At 43.9% G+C, this 25037-nt stretch overlaps 2 protein-coding genes across 2 annotated transcripts in view; both read left to right on the plus strand.

Annotated features, from left to right (window-relative positions):
• The window catches only part of Grin3a (glutamate ionotropic receptor NMDA type subunit 3A), a 180164-nt gene that overhangs the window by 146837 nt on the left and 8290 nt on the right, over window positions 1–25037 (plus strand). The window contains exon 7 of the mRNA XM_057791100.1: window positions 24664–24828. Coding sequence (XP_057647083.1) covers window positions 24664–24828 — 165 coding nt within the window. The remainder of the gene's footprint in view (window positions 1–24663; window positions 24829–25037) is intronic.
• Window positions 14925–15437, plus strand: Ppp3r2 (protein phosphatase 3 regulatory subunit B, beta). Its single transcript, XM_057791101.1, has one exon. The coding sequence runs from the start codon at window positions 14925–14927 to the stop codon at window positions 15435–15437; it is 513 nt and encodes a 170-aa protein (XP_057647084.1).

A 25037-nucleotide genomic window follows, 5' to 3' on the forward strand; every position in this document is an offset into this window, starting at 1 on the left:
AAATGGGGAGAGCCATTCTCAGAATCAAGGCAAGTAATGGGATTGGGTTTTCTCAGAAATTGGTCATTTGGTTCGTGGCATTTGATATAAATTTGGTGGAGAGCTTGCCAACATGCCCAAATCCCTAGGTTCAGTCACCAGTACCACAAAGAAGGAAAAGAGAGAGGAGATGGTCATTTAGTAAGGGCTTAGCCACCCCCTTAGCCTCACTGTAAGAGAGCGAGGGAACAAATACCCTTTCTCCATCTCCCCCACTCTCAGATCTTTTACCTCTGTCTTGGGGTAAAAAGCCTATCTATGTGGTCACTTGAAGTCAATTCCAAAACATGAAGAAGATGAAGAAAAATATAAATCAGTTGGAAAGGAAAAGGACATCTAGCGCATCCCTTTGTGGTAGAAAAGAAAGGGATGGGCCAGTGAAGCATCCCTGACCTGGCCTTCTGAGCTCTGCTGCATAGACATTAGAAGGTCCAGCCTGTTGGGTAAAAGATGCAGCTATCCTTAGTCAGGATGGAGAGAGAAGTGGAAGCCAAGATCACTGGAGATCACCCTGGTTCTACTACCACAGTAAGGAGGTAGCTCCAAATGCTTGGGGAATCTACTTGATCTATCCAAAGCTTCAGGCTGTTGACTATCTTGTTGCTACATGGGCTTTTGGATTGAATATAAGGGTTGCTACTGAGAACTAAAGAAAAAAGCAGATAGTAATCAAGAAGTTCAGTGTTGTAGAGACAGTTCTATCCTGGGATTGGGGAAAATAAGTATATTTAAAAACATTGCAAAAGTAAATCATTAAGTTTCTCAGTGTATCTTTTTTAAGTCATTTATTTTTCTTTCATTACTTAAATTGTTCCCATAGGATGTACTTTGATCCTGATTGCACTGCTCTCACTTCCTCCCAGTTCCTCCCCACTGCCTGCCCCTCCAACTTCCTGTTATCCAGCAAAATATTCATCTGGAATCTCTGCATATTCCTGAACTGACCTCTTCCCGACCACTAGCCCTAACATAGCTTTTCATCCTCTCATTGGCTTGGCCTTCCCAAACCTTAAACACTGTCCCCTATGGTGTGGGTCTTCAAGGCAGGGATGAAGTGAGAGTCTGTCAAGCTCACTGTGAGGCAATCTTAAAAGCTGAGGTTTAAATGGCTCGTTCCTTAGGAGCATTGTATGGGGAGGTACAGAAGTCATAAGAAATGACCATGGTCAAAAAGGGCACAGTAAGATGTCACAAACGCAAATTATCTACCTCTCTGAGTGGCTTCCCTTTGAAAATGGAGATGCCATTTCGTGCTCCTGGCTTGGAAGGAGATAGAATACGTGAACTTCTCGACCCATGGGTGCTGAATACGGATGGCCCTTTTCAGATTTGTCTGGATTGTGCTGTGAGGCAGCTGTGTGACCTCTGCAGATCAGTTCACTTCTCCGCACAGGTTCCTTGTCTTAAATAAAAGATGTATGTAGCATAGCCGGCAGAGAACGTGGTGGTTTCCAATGAGAACTGTTAGAGGAATCCTGACCTAGCCAGCTGAAGATTGGGGAACACAGAACACAGAGAGGATACTGAAATGTCTAGCCTCAACTCTGTCTTTCCCATCATGAGCCAGACTGACTCCCCAAAGCCACCAAATTATGTACCTGTTTATGCCAACAACTGTTCAAATATTAGTATTTGCTCACTGAGAAACACAAAATTAAGGGCTAGTTTTCCTGTAGTAGATTCATTTTCCTTCTGTCAGTTTTTAGAGAAAGAAAAAGGAAGAGTTAGTCAATCAGAATATTATCCCGATGGGCTCCAGAGTTTGTACACTGGGTCTTCAGCCGGGGGCACTATATTGGAAAGTGATAAAGCCTTGAAGAGGTGGACACTTTCTGGAAGAAGCAAGCTCTTAGGAATAGGCCCTGGGGATGTTGTGCTCTGGCTTCACTTACAATCTGCCTCTACTTTCCAACCACAGATGCAGTGGGAATGGATGTCTCTGTCCCCTGCCTTCATGCCTTCTCCACCATAGCAGATTATATCCCTCCAACTGAGGCCAAACAAACCCTTTCTGCATTAAGTTGCTTCAGGTACTTAATGACAACAGTGAGAAAAGGAACCAGCACAGTCCACCACACTGTGGAAGTCAAAGGGGATCCCGCAAATCCCATCTAGAAGCTTCCATGCCAGCTTCCCATCAGTTAATCTTTAATATATTAACAACCCGAAAGCGGTGGTTAAGACAGTGGCAGGGGGTAGATTTCAGTGCAGCATTTTCTGCTCGTAACAGGGACGACACATCTCAGCACCTTTCTGTCCCCCTCATCTCTACCTCCTTCCATTTCAATTTTAAATATCTGTCTGCTGTTCAGCCTGCTGGAAGCTATAGTGAGGCAGAGAGTTAATGACTGTAGGTTGCTTTAAACTGAAAAGTCGTGCATGTAGGAAGCCATCTTGAAAGCTGAGCATGTCCCTTGGAATAGCCTAAGTAATCAAGTTTAATATTTAAGCCAAGCATAAGGTCGGGTAGAACCTAACCAGGTAGCACTTTCTAGAATCCCAAAGAAGCTCAAAGCTGTCCCTGTGCCCTTTCATATATGATGCTAACAGGGCACGAAGAAAGCAATCTGAGAAAGCCTCACCTCCATCGAGGTGGCTTCCAGAACAACCCAGAAATTCACTCACGCATCCACAAGTCTATCTTTCCATCAGCACACATGTGTAGAACCCAGGTATTTCAGGTTCTGTGGATGCAGCCAGTATAGAAATGAATATAGAGCTCACAGGCAAGGAGACAGAAAGAAAAGGGGGTGGGGAGAGACCATGAACAAATTCCCTGTTCTGCATGGTCACAGAGGCAGAGAAAGACAAGTGGAAACAGTGACAAAAGCAAGGTCATGACTCACAGACCAAGAAAGAATCAAAGCTGGTGTCTCAAAGGAGGTGATACCTACAGGGATAAAAACAAACAAACAAACAAAAACAAACAAACAAACAAAAAAAAAAAACTACCCAGGCAAGATGGAAGTGAGACATTGGAGGCAAAGTATACCTGCCCCTGAAAACAGTTCCCAATTGTGCATGCCTCAGGGATTCTAAAATTGCAGGGGCATTCTTTCCCCTATCCACGTGGTAGATACACACAGCTAAATTCACAAGCCAATTGTAGGCCTTTAATTTTTCCTATATTCTGCTTTGTGGAATCCTTATCACCTCCTCAAGGCAGGAACATTGTTCTAGGCTTCATATAGGGCACAGCCTGGTACAACGAAGAATTTAGTTCTAAAACAGACAGCAACAAGGACTCACAGCTCACCAATGTGTGCTTATGTAAGCCAGACAGCTTCTAAAATTTCAGACCAAGAAGCCACCAAGATTGTAAGGGGTAGCAGCATTTGTTGTTGGATAAACTGAGGGTTTTGGTGCCAGGTGTATAAAGACATGACTGCTCTAAGGTATGTTGAGGGGGAGGTTTTTATTGTAGACATGCAGGAGAATATAGCCAGAGCCATCTGAAAGAGTCCCAAGCAGAGAGAGAAAGCAATACACGGAACATGGCCAGTAGACTAAACTGGGCCTTAAGAGGAGAAATAGTATGGGGGGGGGGGGGTAGTAGGAAGAAGGGAGGGAGAGAAAAGGAGACAACCAAGAGAGAGAGAAATGGGGAGGCAAGAAAGAGGGGTCCAAGAGGGGAAGATAAAACAGAGCACATGGCTGAAATGACAGGGTTCTGTGGGATTGAGAAGCTGGGGGAGGGAGGGAAGCCCATGAGCTGGAGAGGTTTAAGATTGGGGCTGAGAAGAGCTCAGAAGAGCACTGGTAGTTGGGATACTGCAGGAGCCTGGAGGCCATCATGCACTTCGGTATGCTAATCAGAATCGCAGGAAGCCATTTGTCCCTAGTTCACTTTGGACCTGACAGCTGCCAAGCCTGATGAGCTGAGTTCCCTATGATGAAGGGAGAGAGCACACTAGCATGGGTTGTCCTGTGACCTCCACATGTATGCTCTGGCATGAGTGCATTCCACATACACACCCACAGAGAGATAAATGAATAAGTACAGTAGATTCTGTAAATGATTAAAACTTCAGATCTTTCCCTTCGAAGGCCTGCCTCAAAGTGGGAAGTCCGTTTAATGAAGCTGTCAGTGGAAATGTCTGGTAAATGAGTGTTCTTTCTCTTTCCCTGAGTAAGATCTATGTCCAAACCAAGCATGGTGGCACAGGCCTATAACCCCAGCAATCAGGAACTGAGTCAGGGGCACCATGAGATTGAAGCCAGTCTACACTACACAGAAAGAACCCATCTACAAGTTAAAAAATAAATAAATAAAAGAAGAAAGAAAGAAAAGAAAGACAGAAAAAAATAAAAGTAAAGCAAAGCAACGACAAATAAAAACTAAAAATAAAAATAAACATTACCAAATTATGGGGAAAGAAGAAAACAGCTTGGTAAATTAAAAAAAAAAAAAAAAAACTACCCCCATCAGGCTTTGCATTTGTCTCATCCTAACTCTTGGAATCATCTGCACCCACCTCCAAAACAGAGACACGTCTGTCACCAGCATCTTACAATTCCTGGCTGGCTAGTTATTACCTCCCTGTGGAACTGGAGACCTCCTGATGCAGGGAGAGAAATCCCTGATTCTGCACCTTCTCCCGGTCTGTATACTGACTGCTCTAGCTTTTGGAGCGTGGTGCTATTGTTTGCTTTCCTTTCTTCTGGCGCTGCATCTAGGTTTCCATGGAAAACATCATAAGGAAAGGGCTAGACAAACCATTAGGCAGCACTGAAATACATCCGGAGAAACAGTAACAACTACAGCCCACACTGCTCTGGGGGCAGGCCCGCAGCCGCTGCGCTGGGCTTTGCTTCCCCCTCACCCTGCCACATCAGCAGTCTGTTACTTTCTGGTTTGTGTAGTTTGAACCGTGTTACCAGGAAAGGCAACCCAGAAAGTGTCCCCTTCAACCGTGGTAACGAGCAAATAAACAGATCTTGTGGAATAAGGGTCTCCTCTTCAGCATTCCAGAGAGGCCCAGACATAAATCACACCCAAGACCACATACTGTTAGTCGTTCCTGCTTTTCTCCTAAATTCCTCGAACTAATGAATATTTATGAAACGTCATTTACTATGCAACGCGAAGGCCTGAACAGCGCTCGCACTGATTAGGGCTGTTGAGAGAGACAGGTTTCTTCCCATTTTCCCAGATTTCCGAGCCCTGAAGCCTAAGGGGCATCTCACAAATGAGGACTCCTCCCTCATCTACTTTCTGCACACCAAGTCCTGGCCTCCAGGCTCGGGAGAGTCCAGCTTGACGAAAACAAGAACTGGAGGTGGGAAGAGACTGCCATCTAGTGGCTCTGAATTCAGTGACGGGTTGCAGAATAGAAAAATGATGCTTTGCCTCTCAGAAAATAATGTTTTGCATGGACGAGTGGAAGAGTTGCTCAGCCCATTAGGTTCTTAGGACACTTCTTTCCCGTGTGAACAGCTAGAGTAGGTGGAATCTGCGGGACTTATTAGACAAGGAAGCGGCAATTTGAGGAGCCCCGGAGCCGAGCCCTTAAAGGGATGTCTGCCTGCAACATCTAAGCAAGAAGGTCATGATAAAACTGGAAGTTTCTCTCCCATCCACCAGTTCCAGAATAATCACTCTGAGACTTAATATTAATTACAAACTGTTTGACCGATGGCTCAGGCTTCTTACTGGATACCTCTACATATAAATTAAGCCATTTAATTGGTCTATACCACAAGGCTCATGGCTTGTCACCTCACATCTTGTTTTTCCAGCGGCTGCTGGCATCTCTCAGACTCTGCCTTCGTTTCCCTTTATCTTTGCTTGGATTTCCCACCTGACTCTACTCTGCCTGGCTATTGGCCAAATCAGCTTCTTTATTGACCAATGGTAATACAACATATTCACAGCATAAGAAGAGCTTCCCACACGACCAGGGCCTTCCCATTTAGAGCATCATCATTGCTTCCTGCCCCTATCCTTTCAGAAAACTGAACTCCAGGCCTTGAGTTTTCTCCAATGGGAAGCTGCCTTCCCGGGGCTCAACCACAGTGCCTCAGAAATGTGATCTGGTTTGTACATAGGACACAGTCAGTGCATGGAAAGGACCTTGATGTTCAGTCACACTATAGAAAGATGGGCCCCAAACACAATATGACTCGCATCCTTATTAGAAGACAGCTACCATGTGAAATGGCGACTCCTCGGGAGAATACCATATGATGAAGGTGTGATTGGGTTTAAGTGACTGCAAGCCAGACCAGTCAGCTTTCCATTACTATCACAACATAGCTGAGGTGACCATTTTGTTAAAGGAAAAACCTCACTTGAACTTACAGCTTGGGAGTTTTTAGTCCATCATAAGTTAGTCCTAATGCTTTGGAGTCTCTGGTATGGTGGCACATTATGATAGAAAACCGGTCTGTCTGCTTCACGCTGGGATACAAGTAGGATAGGGACTGCGATCTCACTGTCCCCTTTAAGAGCAAGACTGGCAGCGATAGTACAGAAGAGGCTGAACTGGCCATCTTCTGTAACTAGATTGGTACCTACCCTAATTGTCATCAGAGAGCCTTCATTCAGTAGCTAATGGAAACAGATGCAGAGACCCGGAGCCAAGCATGGAGCCGAGCTCTGGGAATCCTGTTGAAGAGAGAGAGGAAGAATTGTACAAGCCAGGAGGATCAGGGAACCCACAGAAACAACTAACCAGGGCTCATATCAGCTTACAGACTCTGGACGAATAGCTAACGATCCTGCATGGGACTGACCTAGGCCCTCTCCATATGTGTGACAATTGTGTAGCTTGATCTATTTGTAGGACTCGAAGCAGTGGGATCGGGGTCTGTCCCTAATGCTTGAACTGCCTCTTGGGAACCTGTTCCTCATACTTGGTTGATTCACCCAGCCTTAATACAAAGTAGGGGAGCTCAGTCCTGCTTCAACTTGATATGCCAAGCTCTGTTGGCACCCATGGGAGGCTTGCCCCTTTCTGAACAGAAACAGAGAAGGAGTAAGGAGTGGAAGAGGAATGGAGGGGAGAGGGTGGAGAACGGAAGAAGAGATAACCGCAGTTGGGATGTAAACTGAATGAAAAAATAATTAATAAAAATTCTTCATCAAAAAAAGAGCGAGATTGGGGTCTTACTACCCCCTTTAAGAGCTCAGTCCTCAATAAACAGAAAGCCTCCCACTGGGCCCTACTTCTGGAAGCTTCCACTGGGTCTCAGTAGTGGGGCCTCTAGAGTACAGTTCAGATTCCACTGAAAACCAAATAATGGCACTGAGAAAGGCCAAGTCACAGGAACAAGGGAAGGCAGAGAAGAATGGTCCTGCGGGTTTCTGAGGGGGCATGATCCTGCCACTTTCTTTATTTGGGATGGCAGGTCCCAGAATAAAAGGCAACTGCCCTGAAGGTACCTGGATGACATCTACAGCTGTGGCACTTGTCTACCTTGGGTCTAGAGGAACCGAGTATTTCTTCAAAAAAAAAAAAAAAAGCCTCTGTTTACTGCCAGAAAAAGAACGTTTCACTTCTTTGATGGCATCTTTCTTCTTATATTTTCTCTTTCAATTTATTACAACTCTCTTGGAGCAGATTCTAATTGGTCTTAATAATAGAAACCCAGAGTCAGATATTAGGGGATGAAAACTGAGAGATCGAAGAAGCAGAGCAGCCAGTCACTATTTCTTACCTCTACAAAATCCTCAGGCAAAACTGTCTCTACAAGTCCTCAGACTGAATGCTGTCTCTAAGAAATCTCAGGCTGAATTCTAAGCTTCTGCCTCCTCCTGCCTTATAGTCCTCCCTCTGCCCAGCCCAGCCATATCTCTTCCTGCCTCCACCTCCCTAGTGCTGGGATTAAAAGTGTGAGCTACCACCATTTGGCTCTGTTTCTCTTTAAGACTAATTCAATCTTGTGTAGCCCAGTGTGGCCTTGAACTCACAGAGGTACGTCTGCCTCTGTCTCCCAAGTCCTGAGATTAAAGGTGTGTGCCACTACTGTCTGGCCTCTGTGGCTAACTAGTGTAGCTAGCTCCACACTCTGATCTTCAGGCAGGCTTTATTTAAGAACAAACAAAATATTACCACATAGGAGTCCGTCATCAGAGGCAGGGATAGCCTCTGAAAGTCCACAGAACTTTGTATGTCAACATATGATTGGTGAGCCCATAAGAAATAACTGAATACACAATGCCTTTTCTCCAGAGCCTGGGGCATGGACAAGTCTCGTTCCACCTCACGTAATGTGACTGCTGTCCCTTGACTTCTCTGCTCTAGCCTCACAGCTCTTCTTTAGGTTGCTGCCGTCCTTTTTGTTCCCCTTGCTCTAATGTTTTTGCACAAGGGGTTTCTTCCATTTGGAATGCCTACCTCTTCCAAAACCTTCTAGTTAACCTCTTCTACTCCTGAGATTTCACTTCCTGTTGAATGAACGCTTGGATACCCCGTATCTCTCATTCATGCTACATAGCACAGAGGCTCCATTATATGTCAGAATGTGATTTTTTTGTTTTGTTTTGTTTTTCAAGACAGGGTTTCTCTGTGGCTTTGGACCCAGCTGGTCTCGAACTCACAGAGATCCGCCTGCCTCTGCCTCTCGAGTGCTGGGATTAAAGGCGTGCGCCACCATCACCCAGCTGTGATGATTTTCTTAATATCCATCTTCTGCGTCTACTCTTTAGGCAACTTTTCACCCAGTAGCTATGCAATAACTACTTGCATCCATAGAATTACATATATATTCACCTAGTTATTGGTATTCTAAACAGCCTATTAGAACATTAAGTTAAGTCTACAGCAGGCAAAAATTGCTGCTTCTGCCAATTCTGTCCTTGGCATTGAACCTGGTCTTCACATCCTATCTTAGTCTTAGAAATGAGTCTATGAGTTAGCAATCATTGTCTCATTTTTCCAAATGAATAGTGATTTGGATAATTAATTCACAGAATTGTTAAATATCAAAACTTTAATTTAAAACTATATGTGTCAAAACTCATATTAAAAACTATCCCAGAATGACAAAAGAAATACAAATACATTATGATCTCTAATCCTTTTGAATATACATGATAAACATAAAAGAATGAATAAACAATGTTATACAATGAATAAACAATGTTATACCCTTAAATCCATGCCCATTGAACTAGACTTCTCAGTGGCAGATCTCAGTTACTCCAGGGACTGTGCCACCCAGCCTCACCACAGGAAAGCCCACCATATAGGATATGTTCAGTAAAATCTGTTGAATGGACTTAAGCTTGAAGCAATGTTTCTGACCTTTAAATAAAATAAAAGGAATGTAGTCAGAGCAAGCAAATAAATAGGAAAATGGCGCAAGAGATGACTCAGTGGTTAGGAGCATGCCTGGTACTCCCGAGAACACAGGTTCATTCCCAGCATCTACACAGTAATAGAAAGAAAAGGAAAGAGAGAAAAAGAAGGAGGAGGAGGAAGAGGAGGATAAAGAAAAGGGAAGGAAGAAAGGAAGGAAGGAGAGGGAGGGCAGGAGGGAAAGGGAGAAAAAACTTTACAAAAAAGAAATAGGAAGGAGACAGGATAGACAAATATATCAAGTGCCCTTGGTGTGTCATAGCCGATTAGATGCGTTTTAAATAGTTTCACTTTGGGTGGTGTCGTCTATATATCAAAGCACCTGCAATAACCCTGTGGCTTCATTCTTTGCTTCCTGCTTTGCTGATGAGAACCTGATACTCAGAAACAGTGTGAGCTCAGGGCCTAGGCTACAACTTAAGCCGTTCTTCACACTGCACTGTGACTCACACCCAATACAGTTGTGTTGAGTGTGGCTCTGAGTAACACCATAGAAGCCCTTCCAGGAGAGGTTTGGGGTTCTGCCTGTGTCACCTTGCTCAGAAACCCACTCTCCTGACTGACAAGGAGAAGGGAGTGGAAGACAAACCACACATCCCACTGCTTCCAATTTTGTTGTCAGTTATTCGCGCATGCGACTGTTTTCTGGCTCTTAATCTGAAAGACATTGAGGGAAAAAATCAGACTGAGGGGAAATGCTGTGTGAAAACAGGTGTGCAGTCAGGCTTCGGGTTTCTTCCAAATCCATCAACCCTTTTCATTCACTGCAGTCCGCATACTCTGCAGTGATACACGGAGCAAGTAACACACGGTACTTTCCAAGGAAATGACTGCAAATAACGGATGGCTAGAGAAAACAGAAACAATGGCTGGGGTCCCCTTATGATGCCAAACTACAAGGCTGATGAAATGCAGAACAACAGCAGACACAACCTCACATTGACTGACTACTCCAACTTTCAAGATGGTGTCGAACTCTCTACAGTGCAGAGACTGAAAGGAATCTTTCTGTATGTTGGAGACATTTTAAATGAAGTAGCACCATCTCCCCAGTAGTGTCTGTCCAATCATTAGATCAGTAATTCTTGGGACGACTTTTCTCCTCATGAAAGATTTCTCTGTCTACTACCTAATCTACCCATCACAATCATCACGTGAGTAGGTGTGTTCATGCGTCCGGAGGTTCACATGGGTGCATGTGTGTATACTGTTCGAGATCAGAAGTCAACCTTGGGTGTCATTCCTCAAGCACCATCTACCTTGCTTTTCCAACACCGCATCTATTACTGGCCTGGAGCTCACCTAGAAGGTTAGGCTGGCGGTCAAGCAAGCCCCAGGAACACTCTTATCCTGCCTTCCTGGCTCTGGCATTATAAGCACATATCCATTTCTGCCTCCTGGTAACATACGTGGAGTCCAGGTTGCTGATGGCTCCTTTACAGCAGTAAACATCAAATAACTATCAAAAAAAAAAAAAACTGTAAGGAATCTGTGAATGCCTGGTGGCCATTACTGAGATCCAGAAGCCTGCAATGAGAAGTCTTCAGAGGCTGAACCGAAGCGCCAAAGGTGATAATGGCAAGTACTTAGAGCAGTGTGTGGCAGCAGAATGCAATCAACATCTTTTTTTTAATTAATTTATTTATTTATTTATTTATTTATTTATTATGTATACAATATTCTGTCTGTGTGTATGCCTGCAGGCCAGAAGAGGGCACCAGACCTCATTACAGATGGTTGTGAGCCACCATGTGGTTGCTGGGAATTGAACTCAGGACCTTTGGAAGAGCAGGCAATGCTCTTAACCGCTGAGCCATCTCTGCAGCTCCCTGCAATCAACATCTTAAAAGGCCATCTGTCCATCCTTCCATCCCTTTCTTTCTTTTCCTTCTTTTTTTCAACATGTTCTAGTTCACAGCCAGTTTTTAATGAAATACAATCATTTTTAACGAAATGAAACTGTCTTGGTTCTTTAGGTCTGTCATGCTTGGCAGAGGTTGTGAAAGGGTCAGGCCTGGCTGCCTGACGGATCAAAGAGCCACACCAAAGAAGTGGGTGATAAGAGCCAATTGTCAGCCGCTGTTAGTGACTGAAACTTGCTGCCTTCCATCTTGTTGTATTAGTGACATTTTCCTATGGCTGTAATAAAACGCCATGTCCAGTGCAAATTACAAAAGAATACGTCAGTTTGGGTTTATGCTTCCAGGTTAGAGTCCATGATGGTGGAGCAAAGACAAGGCAGGCTGCAGGAACAGCTGAAAGCTCACATCTTGATCCACAAGGAGACAGAGAGCACAATGGGAATGGCATGAGCCTTTCGAAACCTAAAGCTTGCCTCCAGTGACACCTCTTCCAACACCCCCTAATTAAACAGTTCCACCAACTGGGGACCTTTGGGAGTCATTACCACCCAGACCACCACACTTGCCCAGGTCCCTCGTGTCTCTCTCATCAGCTGCCTGGTTCTACAAGTAGACACAGTGGGTCATGTGACTGTCTGTCCCCTTTGTCCAAGTGAGAGATTGCAGGTGGTGCCAGGTAAAGCTGATGTCTTCCTCTGCCTTGCCTACATTTGAACCTCAGGGGATAGCCTTTAGCCTGGCTTCTACTTCCTTTCCATTAGAAGGCCTTCCCATTCTGTACCCCTCAATGTCAAGCACCCAACCTTGTGCTCCCCATCCCTGCTGAATACAGAAGAAAGCTTAGGTATATGTGTTCTGATAGACTGTCAGCTCCAGCTGTAGCACAACCCCCCCCCCAGTTCTCCCCTGCACCCACACACACTTATTAATCTTACTTGTGTGCCTTGGCCCCCAGCTCTATACTCCTTCACTAAGACCCCTTGGGCTTCATGTCTGCCTTTGGTGACGTGTAGCATAGGATTTGAGAGTAGGGCAGGTAGGGTGGCCATGGGTCTGGTCCCTTGACTGGGTCCTCAAGGAACCTTGTCTGAAATTCTCTGGTAGAGGTCTGTCCACTGAGGTGGGTTTATTTTCTCTGGGCCTAGCCTTCTTAGTAGCATGGAGTTCTCTTGATACCCTGGGGAAAGTTTGTGCTGCCCCCATACTGCTGCTAAAATCGGAAGTTGTTTTCATTGCAGTGCAGCAGGCTCCACCAGACGATTCACCTGGTTATCCACTAAAGCCTGCGGATGTGACTTAGTATCTGTGGTGGCTCTTTTCCAGCAAATGCTTGTCAAACATACATATACACAAACATGCCCTGGACTGCCAGACAGTCTGCCTTTAAGATGTTGACTATACTAGCACAGAACATAAAAATAAAAATAAAATTAGTTACAAATAGTGGCAATGATCATGTTGGCCAACTTCAGTACAAAGCCACATGAGCCTATACAGAGTATTATCAGCCCAACAGTTCTCTCTTCAGATAAGAAAGCTAACATCAGGCACCCTCAGGACTTGCCTATCTCCCACCCCCAATCTAGAAAAATTGAGGCACTCTAGAAAGGACAGAGAGCAGAGCGAGGGGGAGAGTGGCATTCAGAGACTGGCACTGATGTCAAGAATCTTACATTACAATTTAAGGTCATCTCTACCCACTCCCTTTTGAGATAGTCACACTATGTAGCCACAGTGAGTTAGAACTCCTGAGCCTCCTGCCTCAGTCTTCCCAGTGCAGAGATTACAGATACATGGAACCTTAACAGCGTGGTGATTCCCTTTAACATTGCAAGTTCAAAAAGGTTTTACAGAAACTATGCCTTGTTCATTTCTCTGGGTAACTGGAAAGCAAGCAAATAAGACAAAACATGTCTGCAGTAAAACAGCACAGCATGAGTTGTAAAGGGTATTTAAAATAAAAATAATAATAATAAAGCCAATGGAAGGACTCCAGAGACAGCTCAACCGTCAGTGCGTCAGTGCGTGTACTGCTCCTGCAGAGGACCTGAGCTTGATTCGCAGCACCACATCAACTGGCTCACCATTGCCCCTAACTCCAGCTCCAGGGAATCTGATGCCCTCCTCTCCCCTCCAGACACCTTCATTCATATGCACACACCTCCATACAGACATGCACTTATCAAAAACAAAAACAAGTCTTTAAAAAAAAAAACAATAAATTATTCCTTACTTTTCTATTCCTGAGATAAACATCACGACAAATGCAACTGGCAGAAGAAAGGGCTTACTTGGGGGCTTTTGCTTCCAGAGATGTATGAGTCCATCACCATCACCCTGGAGGCAGGTGTAGCAGCTGGAGCTGGAAGCTAAAAGCCAAGAGCCAAACAAAAAGCGAAGAGCAAACTAAAGATGGTGCAAGTCTCTTAAACCTGAAACCCTTCCCCAGGGATAGACTTCCTGAAGAAAGGCCACACCTCCTAGACCTCCTTAAACAATGCTACCAAGTAGGAACCAAATATTCAAATGCCAATGCCTGTGGTGGGGACATTCTTATTCAAACCACCGCAATTATCATCTTTTTACAGAGAATATTAAAATGGCCCAGTGGCTCACCGCACCAATTTCCCATGGACCTTCCAGCTAATCTTCCTTTGAACTAAAGAGCATAGACATGATATGCACTGGTTTTAGGGAGTGAGGGGATGCTTGCCTCCCTCAGTTTGGTTTAGCAGCCTGAAGTTCCCCCAAGTCCCTTTGAGCTAGATTGTTTTTGAACTACATGTATTTTTTTCAACGTTGAGAGAATTGGAGCGGCTACTCCAAAGGAAAGCGAGATTAATTCTGGCTGAAAGAACAAACCTAGCGGGATGGAAGGGGGAAGATGAGAAACGTAAGCTGCCACTCTCGGCACACACAGACCTTCCCTGAACACTCTCCAAAGGCTCCAACATGTTCTGTGGGACAGCCAGCCCTCGCACAGGCATGGAGACAAATCACAGGGCAACAGAGGCCTTGTTCTTGGGAACAGTGGGTTTTGTTTATTTTTTACTTTTTGAAAGTGCTCTGAATTAAGAAGTTTTTGTAATTCTCGAGAGTATTTGGTGTCTGTAAATCTGAATAAGAAATTCCTTTTCTTGGGAATCTTCTGAGCCTCAGTTCCTGACAGAGGTCCATGTCAGTCTGGCTGCCCCCAGGGAAAATTATGGGGAATTCACTTTATATCAATGCTTGGACCATCATTACACCAGGCCTGCAAAGGAAGCAGCAGTCTGATGCTACCCTTAGTCAGTGGTTTAACATATGTCTGATATGTCATATAATATCTGTCAAGCTAAGTAGTTTTTGCTGGGGATAACACAGTGAATTATCTAAATATTTCCCTAGCTCCCTTAGGGCTCACGTTTCTTAGGAAAGAGAGATGAAAGAGAAAATAATTTCCAGGAGAGATAGAAATTTTAGGAGAGACCTGCATTAGAAAGGAGGCTGGCCCAATGGCAGCTATCTCTCTCCTGGGTAGTCGTCCCAGTTCGTTCTTCCGGCCCCTCCAGCCTCTATCCCCCGCCCCCTTGATGTCCTCACCAAGTTTCACCTTCCCTCCCTGCTGCCCACCTCTGATTTCCGCGCATGCTCTCTCGCGAGCTGCACAGGCCAACGGCAGCACTCTCTGCCTTGCGGTCTCCTCCCTCCTCCTGGCTTTACCAGCCCTCCTGCCCCGGCCATGGGAAACGAGGCCAGCTATCATTCCGAGATGGGCAACAACTTCGACCACGATGAAATTAGAAGGCTGTGGAAAAGCTTCAGGAAGATGGACTTGGACAAATCGGGGTCCCTGAGCACAGAAGAGTTTATGTCGCTGCCTGAGCTGCAGCAGAACCCTCTGGTGGGTCGAGTGATCGACATCTTCGACACGGATGGCAACGGGGAAGTAGACTTCCACGAGTTCATCGTGGGCACCTCGCAGTTCAGCGTCAAGGGCGACGAAGAGCAGAAGCTAAGGTTCGCCTTCCAAATCTATGACATGGACAAAGATGGCTACATCTCCAACGGGGAACTCTTCCAGGTGCTGAAGATGATGGTGGGTAACAACCTCAAGGACTGGCAGCTGCAGCAGCTTGTGGACAAAACCATCTTGGTCCATGATCAGGACGGTGATGGCCGGATCTCCTTTCCGGAGTTCTGTGATGTGGTCAGAAATATGGAGATACACAAGAAGTTGGTCGTGTTTGTGTGAGTTTTGTGGGTTTTTTTTTTTTTTTCAATTGTCCGGTTTGGTTTGGTTTCTTAAAGGGCTCCACTAAACGTATTTAGCTTTCTTCTCTTTCAAGATCTCTTCAAGATATCTAGCTACTATCTCTCTGGTTAACCCGGAAGTGTTTCTCTCTGCCTCTACCATCCATGCAGTGTTAATAATTCAACTCTTGATGACTACAGACGAAGGGGGAGCAGGGAGGAAAAATTGGAAATTCAAATGATTCTCATAAGTGCTTTTTTTCTTTGTTTTAGAGAACACGGTCAAGAAAACTAAAAGCTTAAACGTAAGAAAATGTACATCTTTGCCTTTCTCCCTCATGGCTGTGTATATGGGAGAAGACTGCGTCTTTCATGGCGTGTTAGGAACTCTTTCCATTTACTTGTGGCATTCAGACTTTTGGCAAATTGTTAACTTCCTGTTGTAACCAGCAAAAAAATATATTTATCTTTGCTTAGCATCCTTTAGTCACTCTCTGGGCACAAACACTTCCCTAACAGGATGCACCTGACTCTCCACGATCATTCAGAAATCCCTGAGCATGTTTGAGGGCTAGGAGTCTGAATGGGAAGATTCCATCTCAGTGCTTCAGCCTGCCAGAAAGCAGTCTTGAGTTCACCAGAGAACAGCTAAGCCTGGACCAAATGGCCAGCCCACCAGTCTCAGAACAACAGATTTTCAACCTTGTAGGTTCAAAAAAAAGGAGGAATCTGGTCAGATAAGGCAACATCCTCCCCAGCAAGAGCCCTTTCATCCCACCTCACCCAGTTGAGGAGAATGAGACAGAGCCCATTTTCCTCCAGGGCAGAATCTACAGATTCAAGCTGAGGTGATCTTTCCCTGGATGCTGAAATGTTTTTGTTCTGTGTGAGGAGAAATGCAGAGATTGGCAAACATAATGAAAGCTGGCAACACTGGATTGGCTTGCTTTTGAGAATCTGATCTGGTTCCTGCCAGAGAATCAAAAGCTGTCGTGTCTCAGGAAGGTTTCCCGCACTGTCACATTCAACTCCGAGCTCCTCGTGCCCGAATACTTAGACTAGGATCCAAGGATGCGCTGACACTTGATTCTAGACAAGGTCCAATGGTCTGCACCTTTCTCCGCAATTCACATAGGTCCTGTTGGGGGCCTGAGTCAGCAATGGTAGATAGTACCTAGTGGAAAAGAACAAGCCCTGTTCTGTTTTGGAGTTGGTTTAACACTACTGTTTGTCCCCATAAATGTCACTAGCTCCCTGAAACCTCTTATATTATTGTCATTTCATAGAGTACAAGGTGTCCTTGGAAGGGCAGGTGTAGCCCGTACCCCAGCATCTGCCACTTCACAGATTGCTCCCTATAATGAGTTGCCTGATACTCAGAATACCGTAACAATGAAATAAATCTCACTGCACTTACTCAGTCGAGAGACACCCCTTAACCATTTTAGATTTACTGTTATGTTTTAAAGAAGTTGCCAATTAGTCTCAGGAGGTAGGGATCCACAGATTTCATGGCTGGCATACTGCAACACTTTTCCTATTATTCTTGGGAACCACAGGGTTAGGAATTGCTCACTCTATAACTCCTTTTCCATCATAAAATATATGTTTGGGTTGTGCAAATAATGCCATCCCTGTGGCATTGGAGTCAAACCCATTTCACAATAGTTAAGAGAGTTTGAGACCCAAACACCCCAAGGTATGGATTCAGTTAGAACAGTGTCACCCTGACCACTTATTAACTGGGTGAATAATAAAGACAAGTTAGCTTCTGGGTCTTTCCATCCACATTAACCCTGAAGGTTCAAAAAGATGAAACCTGTAAAGTGCTCACTCTGCTAACTTCCTTCCCTGGCTGTAAGATGGGTGTAGAAAAGAGACTGGGACTTTCGCATCCTCAAGTCTTGACACCTTGCCACAACCACTCTAAACCTAGCTGGACATCCATGTAATTTTGGCCCAGAAAGGAAATAATAGGAACAGATACCAAGGCCCTCCTCACCATGCATGTGCAGATCACACCACAGATTTCCCAACTTGAGGTCTAGAAAACACTTCAAAGAGAGCCTTTCATCCTAGCCTGACATATTTGACTTTGAGAGGAAATTTTAGTGAGAATATTGAGCATAACCCAAGCAGATCTTCTGATGACAGATGTTATCACTCTGGAAATGCACAATTTCAAATAGAAAAAAAATGAAATTATGACTGAGGATTTTATTCAGTTAACTGTTCATATTTAACAGTTTTTTTGGAGTAGCTGGATTAAGTTAGTTGTTCAACCATCTACATATCATAGCTGCCCAACGCTTTGTGGCAATAACCTCGAACTGACTGCTTGTTTCTGGTGTTAGAAGAGGAAAGGTCTGGCTAGATGTCTGGGGAAAAGGACCATATTTACCTCCAAGCAAGAATGTTCCTTCTCTCAGTTAACTGCCAATTTCTCCAAAACAGTTCCATGTATCTCGTAGGAGTGACAGTAACAGTTACTGTGGATGGGGTAATGAGCACCTAACTCTCATTACATCATCTGATCAGCACCAAGGTGGTGCCATCATCTCAGCCCGACGAATGACATGGGCAATCTAGTCCAAGGATACAAAGCTGGAAAAAGACTACATACAAAGACCAAGGTTCCTTTCTCCGGTATTAAATCCCTCTTGTTCTTATGGTTACTATGTTCATTTGTGTCAAATTATTCTTAATAATGTTATCAATGTAGGCTGGCCAATCCAGTTTTCACAAGAGGAGAGGCCAAGAACTAACAAACTAACTGCCTGTCAAGGAGCAAGAGAATCAGACCTCTTCAGGTTTATGCATTGCAAAGAAACAGACATATTTTTAAAAATGTATGTGTGTGTGTGTGTGTGCAAGTGTGTATATACATGCATGTGCAATTGTACAAGCACAGGTGTGCGCATATATGTGAGGACAAGAGGTCCACCCTGGGTGTTATTCCTCAGGAAACATCTACCTTATGTTTTAAGAGAGTATCTCACTGGGACCTGGGGTCACTACTGTGATTAGACTGGCTGGTCAGTGAGCTCCAAGACCCTGTCTCCATCTTCTCCATTCTGGGATTACAAGTGTGTACCGCCATGCCTGGCGATTTAACATGAGTTTCAAAAATTGAATTCAGGTCAATTACTAAAGTATCACCCCAGCTCCTGGGGACAGTTTTATTTTTATTTTTTTTTTTTTTGTTTTTTTTTGTTTTTCGAGACAGGGTTTCTCTGTAGCTTTGGAGCCTGTCCTGGAACTCCCTTTGTAGACCAGGCTGGCCTCGAACTCACAGAGATCCGCCTGCCTCTGCCTCCCGAGTGCTGGGATTAAAGGCGTGCGCCACCACCGCCCGGCGATAATGGAAGTTTTAAAACAAGGTTTTGCCATTGTTTTTTTAAAGCCCAACAATTGCCTGGCATGGTGGTGCATGCCTTTGATCCCAGCAGATAAAAAAACACACACAATCCAAGGATTTTAATTGAAATTGAAATTTATTAAAAGAATGTAGGCCATCCTACAATGGAAGTGACCTTCCAGGGTATAAGCCTCTGAAGTAGTGGGACAAATTGAAAGTCCTGAAGAAATCTTAACGCAGCGCTCTCATTCCTTAGCATAAAAAACTCAAGATGTTCGAGACCAGCCTGGTCTACAAGAGCTAGTTCCAGGACAGGCTCCAAAACCAAAAAAAAAAAAAAAAAAAACCTCAAGATGTACTGAAGGCAGGCTTTCCCCCAAATCACCACTGAGCACAAAACATTTTCCTCAGGGCAACCGAAACAACAGAAGAATTTAGGGTTGGCAAAATACGTGCAGTCAATTTCAAACTTCCATGGACTAAATACAATAATAATAATAATAATAATAATAATATATACTATAGTAAAATTTAAAGTGGAAAAACATAAAAGTCAATAGCTTTTTAAAGTCTCCTGTCTAAAATGCATAAAATATGGAAAATGCAAACATGATTTACAGAAAAGTCAGGAAAAATAAGCATGGAAAAATATCCAACCATCTAAAAAGCAGTAATTGCAATAATTAAATCAAACTGGACTAGGGGTGTGGCCAGTGGTAGTGTTTGTACAGCACACAGGTGGTGCTGGTTCTGATGTTAACACCAGAAAGAAAAAAAACCAAAACAGGAAAAACTAATTACACAGCAAGATTGGTGAAGCTATGCAGATCTGGAGCTTTGCAGCATCATGGACCTTTGGTGGCACTGAGATGGTTTCTGCCAGTTTTTAAGGGTCATTTCAGACACCAATCACCAAAATAGTTATAGCCGTTGACCTGGCAACCACACCCATGGCAGCGTTTACCGCAATGATACAAAAATGATCCGTTTCTGAAAGGGTTTTATTTTACTGCGGCAATATTTATCATATATAATGAAGTATAATCATAAAACAACTAACAGTTTGGGAGTAGTAAAGTATAATAAAAGAGGCAATAGATTTAATCTGTTGAAGTTAATAAATAGATTTTAGAAATTAATATTAAAGGTATGTTTTGGGGTTTTTTTTTGTTTTTTGTTTTTTGTTTTTTCAAGACAGGGTTTCTCTATGTAGCCCAGGCCATCCTGGAACTTGCTCTGTGGACCAGGCTGGTCTCAGACCGACAGATATCTGACTGCCTCTACCTCCTGATTGCTGGGATTAAAGGAAGGTGTGAACCAGCACTTCCTGGGGGAAAGTATTATTTTAGAAAAGACTTGTTTAAGAAAAAAAACACAGTGTGTACTTGCTTACCACTTAGAAAATATATGTGCCAATGTTCTTAGTTCAAATGAGAAAAGAGAATTTTAAAGTAATTGTATGGGACCAATCCTGGTAGCTCATACCTATAATTTCAACACTCAGGAGACTGAGGCAGAAGGATTTCCATGAGTTCACTGCCAGTTTGAACTACACAATGGGTTCCAAGCCAGCCTATGCTACAAAACTATTTCAAAAATAAAGTATTTGTTTTCTATTAAAAGGATATAGTAATCTCAAATCAAACTGCTTATAGCTCCTCAGATGGGGGTGGGGCCCCGTGTGTTCTTCACTTATCCATGACGGAATGTTGATGGGCTCGGTCTTATACAGGTTACCATCACTGCCGCGCCGTGTGCAGACACAGACTTTCATAGCACTCCTCTCCACTCTGGGGCCCTTACGTTGTTTTCCATTTCCCCCTTTGTTATGTTTTAAGAGGTCTGAGAGGGTGATAAAGATATCCCAGTTAGAGCTGAACACTCAGTGTTCTTAGCACATTGACCAATTTTGGTTCTGTATTAACCAGCACCTACTACAAGCAGAAACTTCCTTGACCAAAGCTGAAAATCAAAAATATAAATATTAAGATGACAGTTTATCAACATGACCACTTAGCAAAACAGCACCACTAGATGGCCCCTTATGATTTACAACAACTCAGTCACAGACTTTTGGCCAGGTTTACAGTACCAAACGTTATTCTTGTGCAGACAGCTTCAAGTCCACTTAGAAAACAGTTACTCCCATAATGGTCATGCCATTGTTGCACCAATGGGCACATCTTACCTAGCAGGTCAGTATTATAGCATTCAGGCTCTAGTCCTTCCTCTCTCTCAGTGGCCTGCATAGCACCTTCTAGAACTATCGAAGCTAGCCAGCAAGGAGTAAGCTTCCAGTTCAGCTTTGATTTGATTCCTCTATATCCTGAAACCAAAGTGTGTGGTGTATTTGACAATAAGGTCTTATCACCTAGTTCTGATGAGCAACCAAGAGCAATGGCAATAACCTGTATTTTCGGGGAGGACGTTATGGTTTCCCTTACCAACAACTCAAAGGGATGGATCCCACTCCTGACAATGGGGTTTTTATTTCCAAGCTTATCGCTTCTGATAACAGCATTATCCATGTAGGGTACCTCTATTCAAGGAAGTTTGCTTTTAATGTGTTCAGTGTATATTTGGGGATACCCGGATAGTCTGAGTAGGGAATTGAAGAATGAAGTCCTTAACTCTTGGTGGTCATTTGTATATCATTGGCATTTGAAGCCATAAATCTGGATGAAAAAAAAAATAAGAATAGCAAAGAATGGAAACCGTGCTATAAATTATAGTCAGAAAGATGAAGATTCACAATGGGGACTGAAGAGGAAGCAAGGGAGGGAAGTACCCCCAAAACTAAGTGAAAAAAAAATCAAAACAGATAACAAATAAGGTGACTCACAGTGACTGAAGCAGCTGGACTATAAACTGACTAGAGTGGGTCCCTGTCAGAATGAGGGGAGAACAACCGGGAACAGTGGATACCGACAACTCTAGAGAAGGAGAAGGATGAGCCAGGGTGCTCACTGTGTGCTGAAGAGAGCCTGTGCATGGGAAGGATTAATTAGTTGCATGGAAGCGCCATTAACATACAAGGTTCGAATGATGAGTGAAATATTTTCATCGCGTTCCTTGCTAGAGGCTTGGAAATTACTTATTTATCCAACCATTCGCCAGCTGTTCCAAGTCTCTTCATATAAACAAGATTCAAAGCAGAGTTTGGGCTCCAACAAAATCAGTGGTCTTGGTCTCTGCATTTCCTGGAAGCACCAATGGTCTGGGCAGACAGCACACATTTGGTGATTACAAGCATCTCTCTCTATCTGGATCAGTTTGTTCTTAGAAATGTGAGGACCTGTGTTTGCAAATGGTGGCAGCCTTTGCATTAATCTCATAGGAAAACACAAACTATATTCCCGCTTAATTCAAAAGAAGAATTGCATCTCTTAACTATCATGAAGATACTATTGGGCATCTATGCTTGTACATCCCTAACACACAATGTGTGGGTTGTGGTATCACAATCCACCAAGGACGGCTGCATGACCTGAAGCTTTAACATCAGCTATTTCTGTATTGCTTTATTTTTCATCTTGTGCACTAAAGATTGAACCCAGGGAGTTATATATGGTAAACAGGTGCTCTACCGCGGGGGTGCAGGTGTGAAACAAATGCATAGCATGTTTAAAAGAACATGACTGATCTCGTTTGCTTTTCATCGCTGTGACCAAAACCAAATTAGGGGAGAACAGGGTTTATTTCGTAGCACTGAGGGAAGTCCGAGCAGGAACTCACACAGGAGCAGAGGCAGAGAAAACACAGCGAAGTTGCTCATTGGTCTGTTCTCCATGGCTTGCTCAGCTCACTTTCTTACACAACCCACACGCCCAGCTGGAGCACCACGCATAGTCAATCATTAATTAAGAGAGGCCTCCATAGACTTGCCCACAGGCCAAGGTAGTGGAGGCAATTCCTCAATGGAGCTTCTGTCAAGTTCTTCTACTTTGTATCAGATTGACAAAAGCTAACAAGCACAATGGCCCCAAGAGAAAGGGGCTGAATTACAGTTTCAGCCTTAGGTCTTATCACTCAGACACAATGTTCCGGTTGACGCTCATAGGCAAACTATAGTGGGTTTTCAATTCCAGTGCTAGGGTTTTTTTTTAATAAAAAATTTGGCAGGTTGCTATAGAGAATGCATGGTGAGAAATCAGATACCAGAGGATTCCTGCAAGGGAGATTAACAAAAAGCACAGATGTCACCCTGTATCCGCAGCCTGGTTCCCCCACATATTGGTGTGTTAGATTTGGGGAGACATAATTAATCTCTAGGCACCTCAACTGTGAAATGGAGGTAATTAATACTTAAAAGGGTATTAAAGATCATCATATCAATATACACAAATAGGCACTAGCTTGCCTATTAAATCTAGTTTGAAAATGAATAAAAAGGACAGCCAAAGCTCCACAGTGAAACTCTGTCCCGAAAAACAAAAAAAAAGTAAGTAAATAAATAAAATAAATATACCGAGCTGGAAAGGTGGCTTTAGTAGTTAAGAAGAAGTGTTGTTCTTCCAGAGGACCCAGGTTCAAGTCCCAACAGCTATGTGGAAGTGAACAACTGTCTTTAACTCCATTCCAGGGGATCCAACACCCTCTTCTGGTTTCCATGGACACTTGCATGTGTCGTACAGGCATACATGCAGGCAAAACGCTCACATACATAAAATCACATAAGATCAAATAAAAAATCTTTTGTTAGCATAGTATTGTGTAGGTATAAAGGAAGTTTAAATAAAGAAATGCATAAGCTCAACACAGCTTATTAATTATTGGGATAATATGGGAAAAATGAGATTTTGCCCATGTGTTTAATGGAAAGGAGACCCAATGTGAATTACATTTTTTTCCTTATCTTGACAGTCCCTTATTTTAAAAGTATGGCTCATTTAGAGTTTCTGCTGAACATTTGATGACGTGAATGTTGAAATCCAACAGCAAGCCTCCCTGTTGGCTCTCTCTCTATCTATAGCAGTAATACATTGCACTAACTAATTATCAATGATAACAACACACCAGCCAAGATTTTAACATGTCACAAAAGAACTTTCCATGGCACGTATCCTCATAAAGCCGCAAAACTCCTCACAAAAAGCCAGCAAGCGAGGCTCCTTGTCCTTCTTCTCCACAGCTGTCCCATTTGGGGGCCTGGTGCAACCGTCAATACCTTACTGGTTTATTTTTACAACTATTAGATTAAGGCATTGAACTGCAGGGTCCCGACATTCCCTGCCAGATCAAACTTCTAGGATTATTCAGTTCATGAGCTTTTCTCCTTAAATCTATTCCTCCTCAGCTCCTGAAAGAGGTTCTCTCTTTCTTTTTTTATTTATTTAAGATTTCTGCCTCCTCCCCGCCACCGCCTCCCATTTCCCTTCCCCTCCCCCAATAAAGCCCCCCTCCCTCGTCAGCCCGAAGAGCAATCAGGGTTCCCTGCCCTGTGGGAAGTCCAAGGACCCCCCCCACCTCCATCCAGGTCTATTAAGGTGAGCATCCAAACTGCCTAGGCTCCCACCAAGCCAGTACGTGCAGTAGGATCAAAAACCCATTGTTCTTTCTTTCTGTGAACAGTGAACTGCTTCACATATCCAACTGTTATACTTCTTTATTTCTCCACCTCTAAGAAAGGGAATAGTCCAGACGCAAAGCCTCTGTACGACTCCAGGGAGGGACGCACAGGGAGGTCCATGTGTGACGACTGTGCTTAGCAGCAGCCTGAAGTCACTCGGGGTGTGTCCTTCGTGGGAGGGTAGAGTGGTGTTCACCCAGGGAGGAAAAGGTACCCAGCTAAAGTAAAACTGAATCCAAAAGAGCTGCCGGACTACCTGGCTGCAGGTATCATGACACGGCTTCTCCTGTCTTACCACAGACTTTGCAAATGGGCATCAAGCATTTCTCGGGCCTCTTCGTGCTGCTCTGCATCGGATTTGGTCTCTCCATCTTGACAACCATCGGTGAACACATAGTGTACAGACTGCTGCTACCACGAATCAAAAACAAATCTAAACTGCAATACTGGCTGCACACCAGTCAGGTGAGTTCTGCAGGAACCTTGTGCTGGTGCTCCTGTAAGTACGGATTCCCGGATTCCCGGAGAGGTAAAGACCCAGGGGAGTTTGTCAACTGAAAAATGTGAGAAACCAAGAGAGGTATGGTCAGGCACTCAGGGTCCTAATGCCCTTTATCCCACTAACCCACCTACCCATAAACTGAGGACTAGTGGTGTCTCTTCCTTTCCTGAAA

This window comes from Chionomys nivalis, chromosome 16 (genome assembly GCF_950005125.1).
Source record: "Chionomys nivalis chromosome 16, mChiNiv1.1, whole genome shotgun sequence".
Lineage (NCBI taxonomy): Eukaryota > Metazoa > Chordata > Mammalia > Rodentia > Cricetidae > Chionomys > Chionomys nivalis.

Bases quoted from the DNA above. Each gene is read 5' to 3' on its own strand.
- Ppp3r2 (XM_057791101.1), top strand. From the start codon at position 14,925: ATGGGAAACGAGGCCAGCTATCATTCCGAGATGGGCAACAACTTCGAC.